Source organism: Felis catus, chromosome C2, assembly GCF_018350175.1.
Source record: "Felis catus isolate Fca126 chromosome C2, F.catus_Fca126_mat1.0, whole genome shotgun sequence".
Classification (NCBI taxonomy): domain Eukaryota; kingdom Metazoa; phylum Chordata; class Mammalia; order Carnivora; family Felidae; genus Felis; species Felis catus.
The window spans coordinates 30,988,869-31,008,727 of record NC_058376.1 but is presented as its reverse complement, the minus strand read 5'-3'; the positions used below and the strand labels follow the sequence as shown (position 1 = coordinate 31,008,727).

The following is a 19,859-nucleotide window of genomic DNA, read 5'->3' as shown; positions in this document are numbered from 1 at the left end:
AAAAAGGAAAAAAAGAAAGAAAAGAGTTTCCTTTGGCTACTTCCTGTAGACTACAACTTCTTTCACTGAGAAGATGCATTATTCATAGGGCAAATTCATCATGTAATACACACCTAAACACCCTGAGGTTTTTATATACAGCAGTAATTAAGCAGTGAATTCAAGTAGGAAAACAGACTGTTTTCTTAGCAATAAAAGCTTCATTTGGAACGAACAGTATACCAGCTACAAGGAGAAAGGCAGATTGGTTTTAACCATGTTCACATTAGACAGCCTAACAGGTGAGCATGTAAAAGTGCGAAATGGCAATCTTCTGATTTATAGATATATTTATCATCTTTGACATTATAATATTTAATAAAAGGACTACATAGGCTATAGCTGCCCTTTTTTGTGTGCTATTATTGCAATTCTTACTGCATTCCTAATGGAGAGGAGTTCAGTATCATTAGTGAGATATGCAAAAATATGCAGAATTTTACCCTGAAGGAGATTATGTTGGAAATTCAGGCAAGAGGGCTTAACATAATGTGCACTAATAAGTTAGCTCTCTGCATTCAAAGACTCAAACTTTTGCTTTGCCACCTTCAGTTGGATCTCGATTTCAAATCACGGCAGTATATCTGGAGTTCTTAAATCTTAATTAGCCTGGCAAGCAGACAGCCCCCAGGTAAGAAGCAAAACAAAAAAAGTGGGCTCCTGCATCACACATTGTATTATTCAGGAAGGCATAGAGAGGAAACATATAGATCCTCATCCTTTTCCATCACTGTCCTAAAGAAGTTTCCTTCAGTGTTGGCTCAAGTCAGAGTGAAAAATCTTTGCCAGTTGGGAGCACACACATGAACTAAATGGGACCACGGTACACGCCTCCTAGGATGAAGATGATATTATCAAGGTAAATAGAGACATGGGTGATTTTTCTGAGAAGACCCAATGCCTGCAAAAGCAAGATCTACATTTGGGGTGGTTGCGTCTTTATAGTCACATAAGAGACATTTATGTATGTGTGTCAAAGAATGGATATCTACTGGAATAGAAAGACTAAATTTTTACATTTCTCCAGATTCATTGTGTACACATTAGGATTCAAGTTTTTTCAACAAAATTGGATAAACTTAAATCCTTTCAAATAGGTTGCAGTCCTGGGATCATCTTAGGAGTGTAGCAACTGCAACATTTCACTTAGTTAACAAAGCCAGAGGACGCCAGAGGAGTAAACTGCAAAAATAACTGTATTACTTGGGAGAGGAGCAATTACTGAACCCAATGATATGAAATGCATAAATGTATGGCTTATCTCGCTATACATTTTCTCCACACAATACCTTGTGCAACCTTAGAGAGGCTCATTCTGAAGACTTGCTTATTTTCATCAGTGAATGATTGTACAGAGTGAAATATCAAGAAGTGTTTTGAGATTGCATTCACTTTGTATGTTGCTCCTGATATACAAAATATATCATTTCTAAAAGTCAAGGTTTTTTTTTTTTTTATGTAATAGACTTGGTTCCCCAGTAGAGTGAACTTTTCTTGAAAGCCCTGGATATAATTGAGTTTTCTTTCATGTCTTTAAGGCTTTTTAAAATTCATGAATTTTCTTATCATTTTTGCAGCAAAGCAAAAGTATTTCCAAATCCTTTTTGAATTTTGTGTTTAATATTAACATATTTAAAATGTTATAGAAATAGCTGGAGTGGAATAAATCTTACATAAGAAAGTGTTTGATTTTTGATGCATTTGAGTGTAATAAATAGGTCAGTTATTCCTATTAAATCAGTTACGTTACCTGTCACAGAGCTGTCTAGATTGTCCATACTGGATCCGGGTGTCTGCTCTAGTGCCCTCAGGGGCCTAGGGATTTCTAAAGCTTCTTCCTCATCATCAGCATCATCATCTGGAACATCTGTTTCCAAATCGGAAATCAAGGCTCCGGACATGTAACCTAATGGTGGAACCGGGGGCTGTGGAGGTTGATTATTGCTTTGAATGTGCCTAGAATTCAAATGGGAGGAAAAAAAGAGGGAATTCATTAACAACCCACAAAACTATAATTAGAATTAAACAGCATGTTACGGCGACTAATTTTTTCTTCTTGTTTTCTATTAACTAATTTTGGAGCTTATGATGGTTTCTCAGAAGAGACAATGGGCTATGTATACATGACTAGTCAAAACCATAACCATATAAACTATTACACTCTTCTATTGGTATTCATGGGGTAATACACAGAGAAAAAATATACAGACCTAGCATTTTTGTGTAAATAAATCATCAAGGAGAATAGGAATGTTTGCACAAATATTTAAAGTTGTTTTTGTTTTTGTTTTTGTACAATAAGAGTATAATAATTTTGTTTCCAGCTTAGTGTGGAAGTTGCATTCAGCCTGTGTGGAGGCCATATGAGGAAAAGATGTCACATGAGTTAATACCAATAACCCTTCTCCCAACCATGAGCACACTGCCTGACCTACAAGGCTTTCTTCCTGCAGGCTCCCCCATGAATCAGGCCGCTGGTTGCTTCCACTTTAACACAGTTTAAAGTAGGAATGACTACTTTGTGTTCAGGATACTTATTTGTGCCTCTGTTTTACCTACTGAAGTCTAAAACACTTAAAATACATAAAAGGTTCATCTCAGCATTTTCTGTGTTTAGAATATCAGGTGTGCTAAACACACCCTTTGCAATGCATGTGTATCTTCAATCTCAGCCTTGTGAAGTAGACAGAATTCATATTTTCAGCTCTTAGAACCTACCCAAGGGATGTTCAAACTTAAGTGACTTGTTTCAAATGGCATGGTTAGCAATATGTAGAGTTGGACCCTAGGTTCAGTTGATTCACTTTGTGACTACTTAAGAATTTCTTCTAGGTGCACCTGGGTGGCTCAGTTGGTTAAGCTTCCGACTTCAGCTCAAGACACGATCTCATGGTTCGTGAGTTCGAGCCCCTCCATGCTGACAGCTTGGAGCCCGGAGCTTGCTTCGGATTCTGTGTCTCCCTCTCTCTCTCTCTACCCCTCCCCTGCTTGTGCTCTGTTTCTCAAAAATAAACACTAAGAAAAAAATATTTTCTTCAGAATTATAAAATGCCATTATATATGTATAACAAATAAAAATGGCATATATATAACATATATATATAACAAATAAAAATGACATATATATGTATAACATATATATATAACAAAGAATGACATATATACATATGACATACATATGACATATGTATATATGTCATTCTTATTTGTTACTTGTTAGTTGTTATTTGTTCCTGTCATTAGGGAGTGAATATACCACATATCTTAATACAGTAAATCTTTTTTTTTTTTGCCTTAATACAAAGTATTTAAAATACGTTGGCTATTTAAGGCAGATGTATAAGTGTTATGCATTTTCACCCAAATATTTTGAGTTAGAAATACAAGGTTATTTTTAATACCTGCATTTTGGGGGCAATTATTTCATTCGTCCAGAATTTATTTAACATCCCTCTCCCAAATGCATTCTTGAACTGGCAACCAACTCCAATGTTAGCAACATTATAAATTTTTCAATGGAAAAAAACCCTTAAGATGTTAGTTCCAGAAGCCACCTCAATATCATCAAGTCCACATCTTTAACTTAATGGGCCAGGAATATGAGGTCCCAAGTCATTATTTGACATTCATTATAGCTCATTTATGTAAAAATCAGAAAGTTTCTTAACTACCAATGCAGAATATCTTGAGTGTTGATGATGACATCCTGTAAATGTTGCCTCAAATTCTGTTTGTGAATCAAGAATGGACTGAGTCAAGTCATGAGCAAGAGAATACAAGGTGATATTTACATATATGATTCCTTCTCTAATGGTGTGCACTTTGGTCCTGGAAGGTACCAAATAAACTGACATTCTAGTCTTACATCATTGCTGACACCCTTTGAATGGAACAAATATACATTAATGTAAAAAAAACATATTTCTTGAATTCAGCAGAATTAGGAGATAAACTAAAATAGGAAGAGGGTGCAAAACATTTACAAATATCTTCTAGTGACAAGCATGTGCTATGCACTACATGGGTCAATATATACAGAGTCCCTGGAGGTGGAGCCTAGGAATTATTATTTCTTAAATATTCCCCCTGTGATGTTGATGTACAGCTCAGATGAGGAGCATATTCCATTCCTGAAGGGTGAGATCCTGTGTGAGTACATAGAGGTTCATAACTTTTACATAGGGAGTCAGCAATGACACTCTGGAGGATTGTTGGACTGAACAGAAACATACTCAGAGAAAGAAACAGGGTTTTCCTTATGGGTACTTGGAGCAGGTAAAGAAGAACTAGTTTGTTCACTCATTTAGCATATATCTGTGCAACACTCACTAAGGGTAGTGCTCTTCTAAGGGTGGAAATACAGCAGTGAACAATTTAAGTGAAAACCCAAGCTCTTCTGAATAACAGCTATATTACAGCTAGATACTGTACTTAGTATTGTATATGAGGAAACTCATTAAATTCTTTTTTTTTAAGATGTTATTTTTAAGTAATCTCTAACATCCAACGTGGGGCTCGAACTCATAACCTCGAGATCAAGAGTCACATGCTCTACTGACTAAGCCAGGAAGAACTCATTTAATTCTCACACAATATGATGTGTAATAAAGAATTTGACCTTGCCCAAAGAAAAGCTAGGCTTTTGTCATGTGCTCCAGGGAGGTAATCTCTAAGTTCTAGAATATCCTACCTGATAGAAGTGTCTTTGTTCACCTGGTAATCTTAGGCTTCTCCAGAGAGTCCAATAATGTGATTTATGGTAGGGGCTTTTAGTCACATGGTATCAGTTTGCCTTCTGGAGGAGCTAGAGGCTGAGGTCAGCCATGCAGATAGCTAACAATGTCTATGACAAAGGTTCAAGAAAGACCATGAAGCTCAAGGTTCACGTGAGTTTCCCTGGTTGGTAATACTCCATGCATATTGTCACACGTTGTTGGTGGGAAAGTAATGCTTTCCACAACTCCTTTGGGAGAGGGCGACTGGAAGCTCTACCTTTGGAACCTTCCCAGACTCTGTCCTGTGCATCTCTTCTCTTGGCTGATTTTAATCTGTATCTTTTCAATATAATAGACCATAACTTTCAGTATAATGGCATTCAGTGAGTTCTATAGTTCTTTCTAGTGAATTACTGAAACCAAGTGGTCTTAAAGACTATGCTCTTACATTGTATATAAGCTAATTGGTATTATCATCATCATTTTACAAATGGGAGACTGAAGCACAGAAATGTTAAGTTGCTCAGTGTCATATAGCTTGTAAGTAGTGACAGTGCTACTTGTCCCAACCTCAACTGCCCTCAGTCAAATCCCTGACCAGGCAATCTGGAATATCTGAGGGTGGGGACTACATATCAATATATTTTAAGGTTATCCAGGTGAAATGCAGGTGAATTTGGGAACACCTAAGCTATAATCTGTGTCTTAAATTACTGAAGTACACGGCCACATTAAACTGAAGGAAATCCTCCGGCTCTTAAAGCAGTCGGCTTCAACTTAAATAGTGGTATTTTATGAAGCTGCCTGATGCAAAATAATACTGTTTAACAGATTTGCTTTGACCTTTGAAAACACATCTGATGATTGAGAAAAAAATGTTTAAAAACCTCTGGTTCTAAGAAAAGATCCTATGCTCATAAGAAGCTTTAAATAATACTCTTGGTTTTAGTATCTCTTTGTACATGTTGCTGTATTTTTAAAATAAATAGTTCATCAACACTGAGAATGAGATATATCTCATTATCAACTATCCCAGTAACTAAGAGTGTCAAAAAAAAGCAAATACTATTTCATAAATATTTAACTTCAAGTACATCGTGGAAATCAACAGAAGATAATCAGAGGTATGTCACTGAGATTTCATTTTCAAGAGTCAGACTTATATGTCACTATTTGAGAGAAGAGAGCGCACATAAAAAACAAAACAAAACAAACAAACAAAAAAAACGACTGTACAAAATTGTGAGAGCCGGTCCCATTCGTATTTTTTCCATGCTTGCACAGGATATCTAAGTAGATTGCCATCAATACGTAAGGAAAGGTTATGGGTTGATTAGAAAAAAGGAATTTGGTTATTCTAGGTTTTATTTTTTAATGCACTTACTGTTACTAATATTGCTGTTTTTTCTTCCTGTCTCATTTTATTCAGCCCAAGGATCTTTGAATAACTGACCATATGTGATTTGTAGAAGCTTACATTTACATATTCATGACCACATACAGAATTAATCACAGGCACTTTGAACAATCCAAAAGGAGCCTTATATTGTAGCACTGGAAGTGAGTTCAAGGATAAGCTAATCGAAGCTAAACTGTAAATCAGAAAAGATTCCGGTGTAGCCAAAAGCACTTTAGCATGCAATTCAGCAGATCTGAATTCTTGCTCCGGGTCATTCCTTAACCAGTTATATGACTTTGATCCAGTTATTTAACATTTTCTTGGTCAATTTCTTTACGCAGATGATAGAGGAACTGCAAAGAAGCATTTCTAACCTCAGCTGTATAGTTATATGAGAACTCCTTATGAATTTCTTGCAAAAGAACATCTCCTCTGTCCCTGTGCTGAAGGCATGGGTCTCCTGACCTAACAAGAATACATACCATGTTTGCTTTGCTATATCAAACTGATAGGCTCTGGTCAGCTCGTCTAGGTGAGCTTGCAGCATGGGCTGCATCTCTTCCCGTGGGGATGGAGTGAGGGTTGCAGTGGACTGCTGTCCAAAGGAAATAGCAGGCGAAGAAGCCACGCCTCGGACTGGAGGTGTCGGGACACGATCATCATCTTCTTCCAGTTCATCTTCCATACCCTGGTGTAAGTATGTTTGCACGGGTAATGGAGGACACCAGCTATCGCTGTCATAACTGAAATCAAGTGAGAAAATATAAACTCTATCAACACACACATCCGTACACACATACACACAATCATACTGGCAATAAATAACAACCACCATGGGAACAACAGCACCTAAAATGTTCTCTCGGTTTATTTTGTCCTGATTTCAGTTTGTTGGTGGGACCACGGTAAATCACCTGGCTGTTATCTTAATTTCTACTCACAATTACTACTGCTATCTCAATATCTCAATCTATTCTTACAAGATCTTATTAGCTAATTGTTACCCCACAGTTACAAAAGGCAATAACTTCCTAACAAACTTACTCATGTGGAAAAGCCAAATTGCTAATTACAGACAATTAATGAATTAATTTAGTGCCTTAGTGCTTGTAGATTTAACTACTTTCTTCTCCTGTTCATCCCTGTGTATGCCAATATTGATCATCAAAGAAGTGTCTGAAAATTTTACTTTTATTCTAGATCTATGCCAACCTTTCAGTCCATATGACACGTCAGTCTTTAAGACTTTGTGCTATGAAATGGATTCAATGGCCCTTTGATGCTCCTGATTCTCTAACTTCCTCAGTAAAAACTCATGCTTGCCTGTATCTATAAAACAGACGTTCAAAAGCTAGCCTGAAGAAATACATATTAAAAAGAAAAATAACAACTTCTAAACAGAGCATTTTTTTAGGGACTCTGGTAAGGGAATATAGAAAATTAGCCCAAACAGTTTTCATTGTGACACAACATCAGTGGCATTTCTATTTGCACCTTCTCCATATACTATTGTTTTCATAAATCAGAAAGATCCCAGTATGCTTTAAAAAGGAGACTTAAGAATGGGATAAACAATATTATTGAATAAAATATGTATTGAACATAATTATTATTGAATGTCCTATAAGTTCCACTTCTACTGAATCTTTCTCCAATACTTCACCTCTACTTTCATAATCACAGATCAGAATCCTTCTGATGTGAACTAGCTCATTAACTTGCTTTCCTAGTCTCTTGGGATTTCATCTCCGTCTCTTCTATCCTATCTTCCATGCAGACAATGGGATTATATTTCTAAAATCTTCATTCACATGACACCTAGGCTTTGAATTATTCAGTGATTATCACTATTATAAAAAAAAGTTCAAATTCAATAGCAGGGACTAAAAAAAAAAAAAAAAACCCTTTCCCATCTGATCAACCTACCTTTCTACCTATTTCCCCAACATCAGCCTACTGTATATTTTTTTCTAAACTCTGGGCCTGTATATGACTATTCTCAAATCATCTGCCTGTGAGTTCCAGTTCTTCCTTCGGGTTCAGTTCAAATGTTGTCACTTTTATGAGGTATTCTCTGCCTCTGCCATATGTAATTGATTGCAACTCCAAAATACTTACATTGTGGTACTCCCCATATTATATTGGGATTACTTGTTTCATGTCTATTTTCTCCTACTATTCTATGAGCTCTTTAAACTTAGAGCTCCATCATTTTCAACTTTGCATTTCTAGCACCTGATACAGTATCTACCATATAGAAGTTTCATTAAAGAAAGTAAAAATAGATGACTATTACAAGTGTATATATGTAGTCTTGACCTCCCTAACAAATCCTAACTCGTAAATGTCTAGATGATTCTCGAATATTTTTACTCAAGTGTCTTCATGTACCTTTTTAAAGCTGAATTTATTAAAAACAAAAAACTACACATGGATGTTTCTAGCAGCTTTATTCATAATTGCCAAAACTTAGAAGCAATCAAAATCTCCTTCAGTAGGTGAATGGATAAACTGTGACAAAGTTCATCCATAGGCCAAATTTGAAAATTTTCCAAATAATGGAATATTATTCAGTGTCAAAAAGAAGTGAACTATCAAGCCATGAAAAGAATTAATGGAAAATTATATACACATTACTAAGTGAAGGAAGCCAATCAGAAAAGGCTATGTACTGTATAATTCCAAGTATACGACATTTTGGAAAATGCAAGACTATGGAGACAGTGAAAAGATCAGAGGTTGCCAGAAGTTAAGGGAAGGGAGGGATGAATAGGCGGAGGATGGAGGATTTTTATGACAATGAAACTGCTCTCTATGATATGATAACGGTAGATGCATCTCAGTGTACATTTGTCCAAGCACACAGAATATACAACTCTAAGAATGAATCCTAATGTAAACTATGGACATTGGGTGATACTGATATATCAATGTAGGTTCATCAATTTAACTGTGTATCACTTTAGTGGGAAACATGGATAGTGACTGAGGTTATGCATCTCTGGGGGTAGGGGGTATAGGGGAAATCTCTGTACGTTTTGCTCAGTTTTGTAGTTAACCTAAATCTGATCTGACAAATAAAGTCTATTTAAAAAAAATCCTTGAATCGGGGCGCCTGGGTGGCGCAGTCGGTTAAGCGTCTGACTTCAGCCAGGTCACGATCTCCCGGTCCGTGAGTTCGAGCCCCACGTCGGGCTCTGGGCTGATGGCTCAGAGCCTGGAGCCTGTTTCCGATTCTGTGTCTCCCTCTCTCTCTGCCCCTCCCCCGTTCATGCTCTGTCTCTCTCTGTCCCAAAAATAAAATAAAAAACGTTGAGAAAAAAAAAATTAAAAAAAAATCCTTGAATCGATAATCCATGTACTTGATAACCATGTGTTAGGTAACTGCATCTACTTACAGAGCATGCAATCCGGTGGGGCAGACTGATACTAAGCAAATAATCAACAATGCCAAGTACTATAGAAACAGGGAGGAGGGAGAGTGAAACTAGTTTTGGGGTAGGACAAGGCTATGCTGACCACAGGAAAAGGGGATATTCTAAGTAACACATATGGTGGCCCAGAGAAAGAGAAAAGATAACAATACTTGAAGAACTCATATAGTTCCTGAGAGGTTTTTTACCGGGAATAATATCAGCTTTAGCTGCCAATTTTCCTCTTTTGTTGAGGCTACCTCAATAATCTACCTCAGTGAGTTGTAAACTGAAGACCTTGTTTGGACACCCTGTTACACTCTGATAGGAATATCCCTTCAAAATATTGTTTATATTGTAGTATAAGCAGGCACACTTAAATATGTTACAGACAACAATGTTTGTTTTGTATTAGGAAATTCCATTGGTTAAGTTTGTATTCCCATCTATTGACTAGGTAAGTACTTCTCTGACCTGAAAAAAATACATTGCTCCAAAATGATGCCATTTTGATCTGTTTTATATGTTGGAGATCAGAGTTAGATTTCATTAAAAAAAAAAGGTCCTTTTGTGTACAAAGTTTGCAACCCAAGGCCCCAGCTGGATTCAGTGCTTCCAGTTTTTCCCATCCACTAATCAATCCCTCACGCCACTTACAAATTGGTCTATGAAATCATGAGAATTGTTTGAATAAAATATTCATTTCTGTTCATTCTATTCTGTCCATTATATATGTCTAAGCCTCAATCTTTTTAGATGGGTTTTCCAGTTTCTCAACGAGAATCTCCTACTCAAAATAAATTGGTTTCCTTCTTCTCCTTCTACCGCTCTTTCTCCTCCTCCTCCTTATTATTTTTTTAAATATACTTTTCCATTCTGATCTATTAGTTTAAAGAATTCAACTTATTTTGAATAAGCTGAACTCCTCCAATTTCATCTACCTTAATCTTACGAATCCTTCAAGCCACAGGCCATATCCCATATTTTTATAAAGATTGGCCTGATAAGGCCAACTAGCACTGATATATTACTCTTCTGAACTTGAACTGACATTTTTGCACATTTACTTGGAAATTGATTATGCACAATGTTATGCCATTTCCAACATTGGTTTATTTAACTATTGTCTAATTTATTTTAGAATTTAACCTTGCACATGTTGATAGTGTCTTTTCCTCAAGTGGATTTATGCTACATTAAAATTATGGCATTGAATTACTTCTGTTTGGCCACACCTGCCATAATACTTTAAAAATAGTAGATGATAAGCCTATTTATTGATTTGAAATGAAAACACATAAATTGATTCATTAATAAAAATACTCATGATGTTCGATGACATTGATAGAGGTACAGAGTATAATGCAAGTATAATGAAGTAAGTCAGTCAGAGAAAGATAAATGCCATATGATTTCACTCATATGTGGAATTCAAGAAACAAACCAAATGAGCAAAGGGAAGAAAAAAAGGAGAGAAAGAGACAAACCAAGAAACACTCTTAGTTGTAGAGAACAAACTGATGGTTACCAGAGGGGAGGTGCATGGGGATATGGGTGAAATAGGTGATGTAGATTAAGGCGTGCACTTGTGATGAGCACTAGGTGTTGAATGGAATTGTTGAGTCAGTATATTGTACATCTGAAACTAAAATTACATTATATGTTAATTATATTGAAATTAAAAAAAACAGGATGTTTAGGTTTCTTTTATTAACTTAATTTTTGACTTTAAATGGTATATTATAAAGTCAAACAAAAATATATATAAGAATCCTAAAAAAAAAAGGACAAAAATGAAACACCTGCCCATTTTCAAGTATGAAATGTGAGTGCTATTATACTTCATCCATAGTTATAATTAAATTTACTACAGGGGCGCCTGGGTGGCTCAGTCGTTTGAGTTACGACTTCAGCTCAGGTCATGATCTCACAGTCTGTGAGTTCAAGCCCCGAGTTGGGCTCTGTGCTGACAGCTCAGAGCCTGGAGCCTGCTTCAGATTCTGTGTCTACCTCTCTCTGCCCCTCCCCTGCTCATGCTCTGTCTCTGTCTCTCTCTCTCAAAAATAAATAAACATTTAAAAAAATTTTACTCTATAAAATATCACATTTTTTTCGTTTCATAAGTTAGAGCATGTATTTCCTTTGTTTACTTTGGCTTATTGCAAGGGATTTCCTACATTTGAATAAATAAAGAACATGTTTATATATTCAATCTTTAATTATTCTCTAAAATTCCCCTACTTCATAAGTAGTAAACTATACTTGCTTCTAATAATCTAAAGAGAACATACATGAGAATGAAAATATGTAGACAGCATAAGAGAAACAAGAAATAATGTTGTATGTATCATATGTTAAGTTTACATAGAAAAAAATTGTAATTAGTTGCACTCAACTCATTTTTTTGTTATTCAAATACCATCAGGCAAAAGACAGCCTAACCAAAAATTATACAAACACATTGCATAATGTATTAAATGACTAAAAAATTTTCCAGTAGCTCTTCTTAAATAGAATGGGTGCTTATCATCACTTTCTCTGTGTCTTTTCTACAAAGGTAATCTAGAACGGGAGAGAGCAAACTCCACCAATGCAAAACATAGGCAAAACTGAACATGGGATTCATCTCAGAGGTTTGAGCAAGAAGACAAAAATAGAGAGATGAGGATAAAAGAAAGACTGGGAGAAGGATGTGGCAGAAGAGATGAAAGAAATTTGGGACACAGAGCACATGATGCAGCCGGGAGGGCTTTTCACCATCTCTGAGGTATCCGTATCTTAATCCATTCCAGAGCAACAAATGCTAGGTTTCAGACCATTTCTGAAGGGCAAGGAAGTAACAAATGATTGTATAAAGGTTATCAAAAGTGTAGCTTTGTTTTTAGTATTTTCTTCACATTTACAGATATATATCTTATTTGAGTGATGGAATTTCAACTTTTTCTAGCACTAGCATAAAGAAGACTGTGAAAATGCTCCTGATGCCAAACTAATGGTCTTTTGGGCCAACCATTCCTAGAAAAGATTTGTTTTGTTTTGTTTTTTGTTTGTATGTTTGGTTTTTTACTTATTGTCAGTGAAGTAAGAGGCATCAAATTATCTGTCTTGCCTGGGAAATAATGAGAAAGATGACAACAAATCAATGTTGCATGTCAACTAACTAGTTAAAGGCCAGATACAAATACCGAATTACTAATAAAAATACAATACAGTTCAACACCCGCAAAAGCTTGCCAATCTCTAATTGTAGCTACAAAGAAAAGCATCAGATTTCTATTGAATCCTTACTGAATTCTTCCTGGCATCATATGAATGCATTAAAAATACATTATATTTATGGCTAAGGGTGAATATATCGTGATACATTTTTATCAAGACGAGAGGGGTATATTGATGACAGAACATTTACCAGTTTTGTTATCAGACTCCCTATATGACATCCAAGTCTCCACAATTGGCCTTAAGACACCTCTTCAGATTATCTCCTACTATGAATATTTCAAACTCAACAAATCTCATACCAGTTGCTGAAGGATACACACAAGCAGTTAGAATGCAATGTGATGTAGGACTGACTACAATAGAGGGGGAAGCTTAAGGAATAAGAAAATTAAGGAAAGGCAAGTAACCTTAACTAGAGTAGGATGGGGTTTTGAAGGAAGAGTGGGAAGTACTGAAGGAAAACTAATGGGGCTATTCATTTTCATTCTCATCTTTATTTCTATTTTTTTCCCCTTTGGCTACAGAAAATTCTCTCCATCTGCACAGCAAATGGTGACATTAATAACATTTAGTTGTAATCATTTAACAGTTTATTCTGGAATCTAGGCTACTTTAGGTTAGGGACCATTTCTCGTTATCTTTGCTCCTTTTGCTTCAGAAAGCTCAGAAGCATCCAGCAACCACCTGACTCTGGGTACAATTATTTGTGAATAAATGATTCAAGATTCACCTCAACATTGAACTATCAGATTGCTCCAACTTTACCTGGTATACTTGGTTATCCTTTCCTGAATGCAAATTATTATTTTGTATACATTGCTCATCTAAAGCTTATCATGCAAAATAGTGTGTGTGTGTGTGTGTGTGTGTGTGTGTTTTCTGTTATCTACCTACCACTCCTGTTACTCCCTAGATCAGAGATGAGATCTTCCTAAATAACTGTGTTTGTTTCTTTCATTTCTGTTGCGTTTCTTCCTGGCACTGGGCTTAGCACTTGTTATGTACTTGAAAAAAAAATGTGTGTTGAATAAGTTCTCAATTATGATATATTAAAAACAACAAAAATAAAAACTATGTATCTCCATAAGAAGTAGAGTTGCAGAATTCTTTTTTTTTAATTTTTTTAACATTTATTTATTTTTGAGACAGAGACAGACCATGAACAGGGGAGGGTCAAAGAAAGAGGGAGACACAGAATCCGAAACAGGCTCCAGGCTCCGAGCTGTCAGCACAGAGCCCAACGCGGGGCTCGAACCCACGGACCGTGAGATCATGACCTGAGACAAAGTCGGATGCTTAACCGACTGAGCCACCCAGGTGCCCCAAGAATTCTTGATTGTTAAAATAAAAATTATTAAAAACCAAGAGGTGACATCTACACTTCTTGTTGTTTGTGTTTCAAGAAAACGTTGGGGCACCTGGAAGGCTTAATCAGTTAAGCATCTGACTTTGATCTCAGCTCATGATCTGACAGTTGGTGCAATCAATCCCCACATCAGGCTCTGTGCTGATAGCACAAAGCCGGCTTGGGATTCTTTCTCTCTCTCTGCCCTTCCACCACTGGTTCTCTCTCTGTCTCTCTCTCTCAAAATAAATACAAACACCTAAGAAAATAAAAACTCTTAAACCTATATGAATTTCAAAATAAGCCATAAAAAATTCTACTCATCTGTAAAATGTTCAATGTTAATATCATGAATAGCAGATTATAAAATAATCTAGGAAGTCTTTAAAAATCTTTTCAATATTAGAAAACAAAAAAGTATAAATAGTATATCAAGAAATGGGCAAAGTCATCACTAATCTACTAATTTTAATTTACTCTTGTCATATTGATTTTAAATATGTGTTGTCGGGGCGCCTGGGTGGCGCAGTCGGTTAAGCGTCCGACTTCAGCCAGGTCACGATCTCGCGGTCCGTGAGTTCGAGCCCCGTGTCAGGCTCTGGGCTGATGGCTCAGAGCCTGGAGCCTGTTTCCGATTCTGTGTCTCCCTCTCTCTCTGCCCCTCCCCCGTTCATGCTCTGTCTCTCTCTGTCCCAAAAATAAATAAAAAACGTTGAAAAAAAAATTTAAAAAATTTTAAAAAAAATAAAAAAAAATAAATGTGTTATCATCACCAGCAATTGAAAGAAGAACTTTGAAATATTAACCTTTGAAAAATTAAGTCCAGGGAATAAGAAAATTGAATTCTGCTGTCAGTTTACTGACAGATTAGACTTTATTGTTAAGAGTGATAATTTTTATTTTAGGAAATACTAGGTACTTAACACAAATAACTCAAAGGTTCTTGAAAACCAAACTATAAGCTACAAAGACTTTTGAGTAGATATAATCAAAATATATATTTCTTTACATATGTAAAGTATCCAATGGATTTTTAGAAATCTTTTACAAAAATGGGGTGCCTGGGTGGCTTAGTCGGTTAAGTGTCCAACTTTGGCTCAGGTCACAATCTCACGTTCGAGAGTTTGAGCCCCGCGTCGGGAGCTGTGCTGACAGTTTGGAGGCTGGAGCCTGCCTCGGATTCTGTGTCTCCCTCTCTCTCTGACCCTTCCCTGCTTGCACTATTTCTTTTGCGCACTCTCAAAAATATATAAACATTTAAAAAAAATTTTTTAAGAATTTTTACAAAAAAAATGATTTTATAATATCATACATCCTGACTAAATATTAAAATAATTTGGGTAGGAATGCCTATATATTTTATAGCTTGATGTTCAGAAAATAATTTATATCAAAAAAATAAAATCTTTGGCAATATGTAATAATTCATTCATCAAATGAATATTTCTAATTCTACTGCTGGGCAGTAAAATCAAGTGAGACATTTAGCATTTATTTGGAACAGATAGTTTTATTTCAATGGGTAATAGCTATCATAATCTATTTTTAAGTGGACTTAGTGGGAAAAGAAAAAACAAAGATTTCAAATTACCTACAATATTCATGTGATCTGAGTTCAAAATTTTATGTTTATACATGTTTGTCAGTACTATTTACTCTTCCCAATTCACAAATTCTATTTTCCCATTTCCTGAATACAGCCTTTAAAATGAAGATTCCTGAGTCCTGGATAATCTCCTCTTGTGGAAAGTACATCTTTTTTTTTTTTCTTTGACAGGCTCCTGTGACCTGGGCACATTTACATTATTGATATGTATTGCATAAGATCGTGTGCAAAATTTAACTTTTTAAAAAGTCAGAGAAAATTTATTTCCTATTTTGAATGTGAACTTTTTAAAAATGTAAAATAATAATGATATGTATATAAATGGGAATTATAATCCTACAGAACCAAGTAAAGCCCTTTTTGAGGAAGAGAAAGATGGAGAGAATAAAATATAGAGAAGTATGTATATGAATACATAAGTGTGTTTGTGTGTGTGTGTGTGTGTGTGTACATGCATATCTACCTACATCTCTGTGTATAAAGTATATATATTTATATATATGTAGTATATATGTATTATTCAGTCAAGAAAAGGTAAATGAGGTATTTTGAAGGAAGCAAATGCTGTGACATAGAATGTTCCAATTAAGAAAATTAATTTGGAGATATCTAAGATAGCAATCTGGAGTTATCTAAGATAGCACTTATTTAAAAAGAAAAGGACAGGGCACCTGGGTGGCTTAGTCAGTTACGTGTCTGACTCTGGATTTTTGCTCAGGTCATGATCTTATGGTTCCTGAGTTCAAGCCCCACATCAGTCTCTGTGCAGACAGCACAGAGCCTGCTTGGGATTCTCTCTCTCTCTCTCTCTCTCTCTCTGTAGCTCACCCCCCACTTGTGTGCTCTTTCTCTAGCTCTCTCAAAATGAATACATAAACTTAAAAAAAAAGATTAAAAAAGAAAGAAAGAAAAGGAGGACATCTAAGGTGTCTCAATCAGTTAAGCATCCAACTCTTGATTTGAGCTGGATTTCAACTCTTGATCTCATGATTCATTAGATCGAGCCCCACCTCAAGCTCTGCTAAAGATTCTCTCTCTCTCTCTCTTTCTGGAGGAAGTGTATGAGAAGACTAGGAATTGTGAAACTGGAGCATCTGTTTCAAAAGCATATGAAGGGGCACCTGAGTGGCTTATTCAGGTGAGTGTCCGACTCTTGATTTCAGCTCAGGTCATGATCTCATGGTTTGTGGGATTGAGCCCTGTTTGGGATTCTGTGCTGACAAGCATGGAACCTTCTTGGGATTCTCTCCCTCACTGTCTGCCCCGTCCCTGCTCTCTCTTTCTCTTTCATGCATGTGAACACACGCACTCTCTTAAAATAAATAAACTTTTAAAAAATAAAAAAGAAAAGGAAATGAAGCAAAAAAAATTGTGCTGTGATCTTTACAAAAAACAAGACAGGGAATAAAACATTATTCACATAAACTGGGGTGTCTTAATATCTAAATATGTTTAAATTTAAAAAAAACTTGGAAAAAGAAAAGCTGCCTTATTCTGCATTTTTCAGTTTCAGTCAAAAGCAGTAGTGACCTGGGAATTGTGAGGAAGACGGAGCAGTTAGAATTATTAAAATAGAAAAAAAAAAGACTGAGTATATTTCTCCTCACTTGCTTTTTTATTAGAGAATAAAAAGTATCAATGTCTTTCTGCTTTAAACTCAATTAACACTTAACGGAGGCAAACTAACTCTTGAGACATATTTGGGAAAGAATAAGGAAACTGGTCACATTTAAAGGCCCTTGAAGGAAATTTTCTAACTTAAGAGAGGTTTTGTTACAGAATGTGCAGTGGCTTGAACCTCTTTCATGCTCCAGCCCTTAAATTCCCATCAAAGCCGATGATTAAATTCTCTACAATTACACCATGTGATGGAGCTCAACAGTAGGTGCTCTGCTATGGCCAGACGAGTCATTAGAAAGCTGTGAGAGATGATGAAGCAGGTTATTTTAATTCCCTTTTCAACCCCGCTCAGGAGTGGCTCTTTAGTTCACAGAGCTGTGGACATTTGCTTTCAAACTAACAAGCAATATTATAAATGGAGGCTGCATTATCATGATTACAGACAATCTAAGGCACTTGACAGCCAAGGATTCTAGGTTCTCAATATGTGCTGTGTTGTATTTATCAGCTAAAATACAGAGATGGTACAAACAACAGAAGTGGGGTTGTGCGGAGGGCAATGAACAGGGTGGGAAGGGGGCAGGGAAAAAAGTAAGAGAATCCCAGATAAAGACAAAGAAAACACAATACAGAGAAGAGGAATGCCCTGGGCATTCTGTTGGTATAGAAGACAATTTTACCCATTTTCTTGCTGTTCCACTGCGTAGTGTTCCAGCTCTGTTCCAGGAAGGGGCTGGACGGGGGGAGGAGGTAGAGGAACATTGGCCCAGGTCGATCCATTGTTTTTCTGAGGTTTAGAAGAGTTTTTAGTTTTCTTCTTTTTTCCACCTTTCCCACCTGCAAGTAATAATGCATCTATTCAGATATACCAAATATCAGAAGAAACACAGTCATTGGGTGGGAAGATGGATTTATGTTTTTGAAACACCACAATGAGTATATTACATTTGTTAAACGCTATAAACAATGAATTGATCTAATCAGAAAATGTTTTTATAAATCACTCAACATTATATTGTTTCTTTCCCAATGCATGAACTACAGTGCTGAATAAACCAAAAACATGGGTCCTACAGCAAAAGCACACTTATTGATTTATTCATGTCTGCTGCCTCTACGTTTTCATTGTTAGACAAAATAATGGGCCATAACAAATTCTTTCAAATGTCAGATTTTAGTGCGTTTATAATGCTCTTTTGCATAATCTCTCTCAGTGGAAAATGCAGTGTCTAAGGATACAGGCTAAACTTTTCCATTAGAATTTACTCTAATTAATCCAAGAGAGTACAGTTTTCTCTCAAAAGTGACTGATAAAAATCAATCAAATATAATCTGGGTACTTATAAATCTTTCACAATGAGAAGTTTTATAGAATTTTAAACTAACGAATGGCGTAGTTATTTTTGCTTATAGTGAGAGTAGTTCCCAGATGTTTTAAGCATAGCACTTTCTAAAATTCCAAAAAGAGGGGAAAAATTAATGAAAATGCAGTGATCAGTTTCACTACTATTGTTAATACAAATTAGTTCATGCACAAAACATGAGCAAAAAATGACTTGGCAGCGTATGACCCAAATCTGGAATTACTGGAGCTTAATGAAATATAAAAATAAAATTCATCATCTGTATAGTGTCATAGCTTTCACTCTTCTAAAATTGAAGTAAATCAAATTTCTTCCTAGATGTGTCATGGTTGATTGTAAGAATAAGTACTTCTGAAGCAGCATAACAAAGGATGTTGTTCAATAGAATGCAAGTAGCTTTCTTCACTCCTACTATGGCTATCGTTGTATTTCCAAAAATAATGGTATTGACCCCTTGGCTTCATCTTTCTGGACCTGAAAGTTGTGAGCATCAAATACTTGCAGCAGGGCTCTCAATAGACAGACATAGTACCAGAAGTCTCATCTCCTTTCTTCAACCAACTGTTAATCTGCATCAGCAACTGGCATCAGCTAGTTGATGATCAGCTAACGGCATCAGCCAACTCAGAAAATTATGTCATTCAGTAATGACATTGGAGTGTCAGAAAGTAATGTAGCTGGTAAGCTGGGCAGAGACACTGTTGCCAATTATGGAAGTATGTCTGTTTTCTATGTCATGAGCACAGATTTAAAAGCTCATCCCTACAGACAGAGTGCTTTCTTCCTTCCTTTCACTTCCTATCCTGGGCAAAAGGAGAGGTATTTAAGAGAAAGAACAGCAGGTATCTTCTGTTTTGAGTATAACAGCTTAATCTGGGGTTGAAGACTAATTTCTCATGTATCTGTATAAATTACTCAATAGATATCACTTTGGTTTATATCTGTAAAACAGATACAAATTTCCTATTTCTTTGGGGTATTTTGAGGGTTGAAAGAGACAAAGCATGTAAAGGGCTCAGATTGTACAGAAAGCTCAATAAATGCCACTTATTATTACTCTATTTCATTTCCTCTATCTTAGAGCAAACATGGTTCTACCCATTTCTACAGCCTTTGTCAAGCCCGACTTCTCCAAC

The 19,859-nt window shown here is 36.0% G+C and overlaps 1 protein-coding gene across 19 annotated transcripts in view; it reads right to left on the bottom strand.

Annotated features, from left to right (window-relative positions):
- ROBO2 (roundabout guidance receptor 2) overlaps positions 1-19,859 on the bottom strand; it is a 1,685,269-nt gene that overhangs the window by 23,178 nt on the left and 1,642,232 nt on the right. For all 19 annotated transcript variants that reach the window (XM_019839528.2, XM_019839533.2, XM_019839527.2 and 16 more), the window contains 3 exons: positions 18,040-18,196; positions 6,636-6,896; positions 1,790-1,995 (listed from right to left, as the gene is read on the bottom strand). In XM_019839528.2, coding sequence (XP_019695087.1) covers positions 1,790-1,995; positions 6,636-6,896; positions 18,040-18,196 — 624 coding nt within the window. The remainder of the gene's footprint in view (positions 1-1,789; positions 1,996-6,635; positions 6,897-18,039; positions 18,197-19,859) is intronic.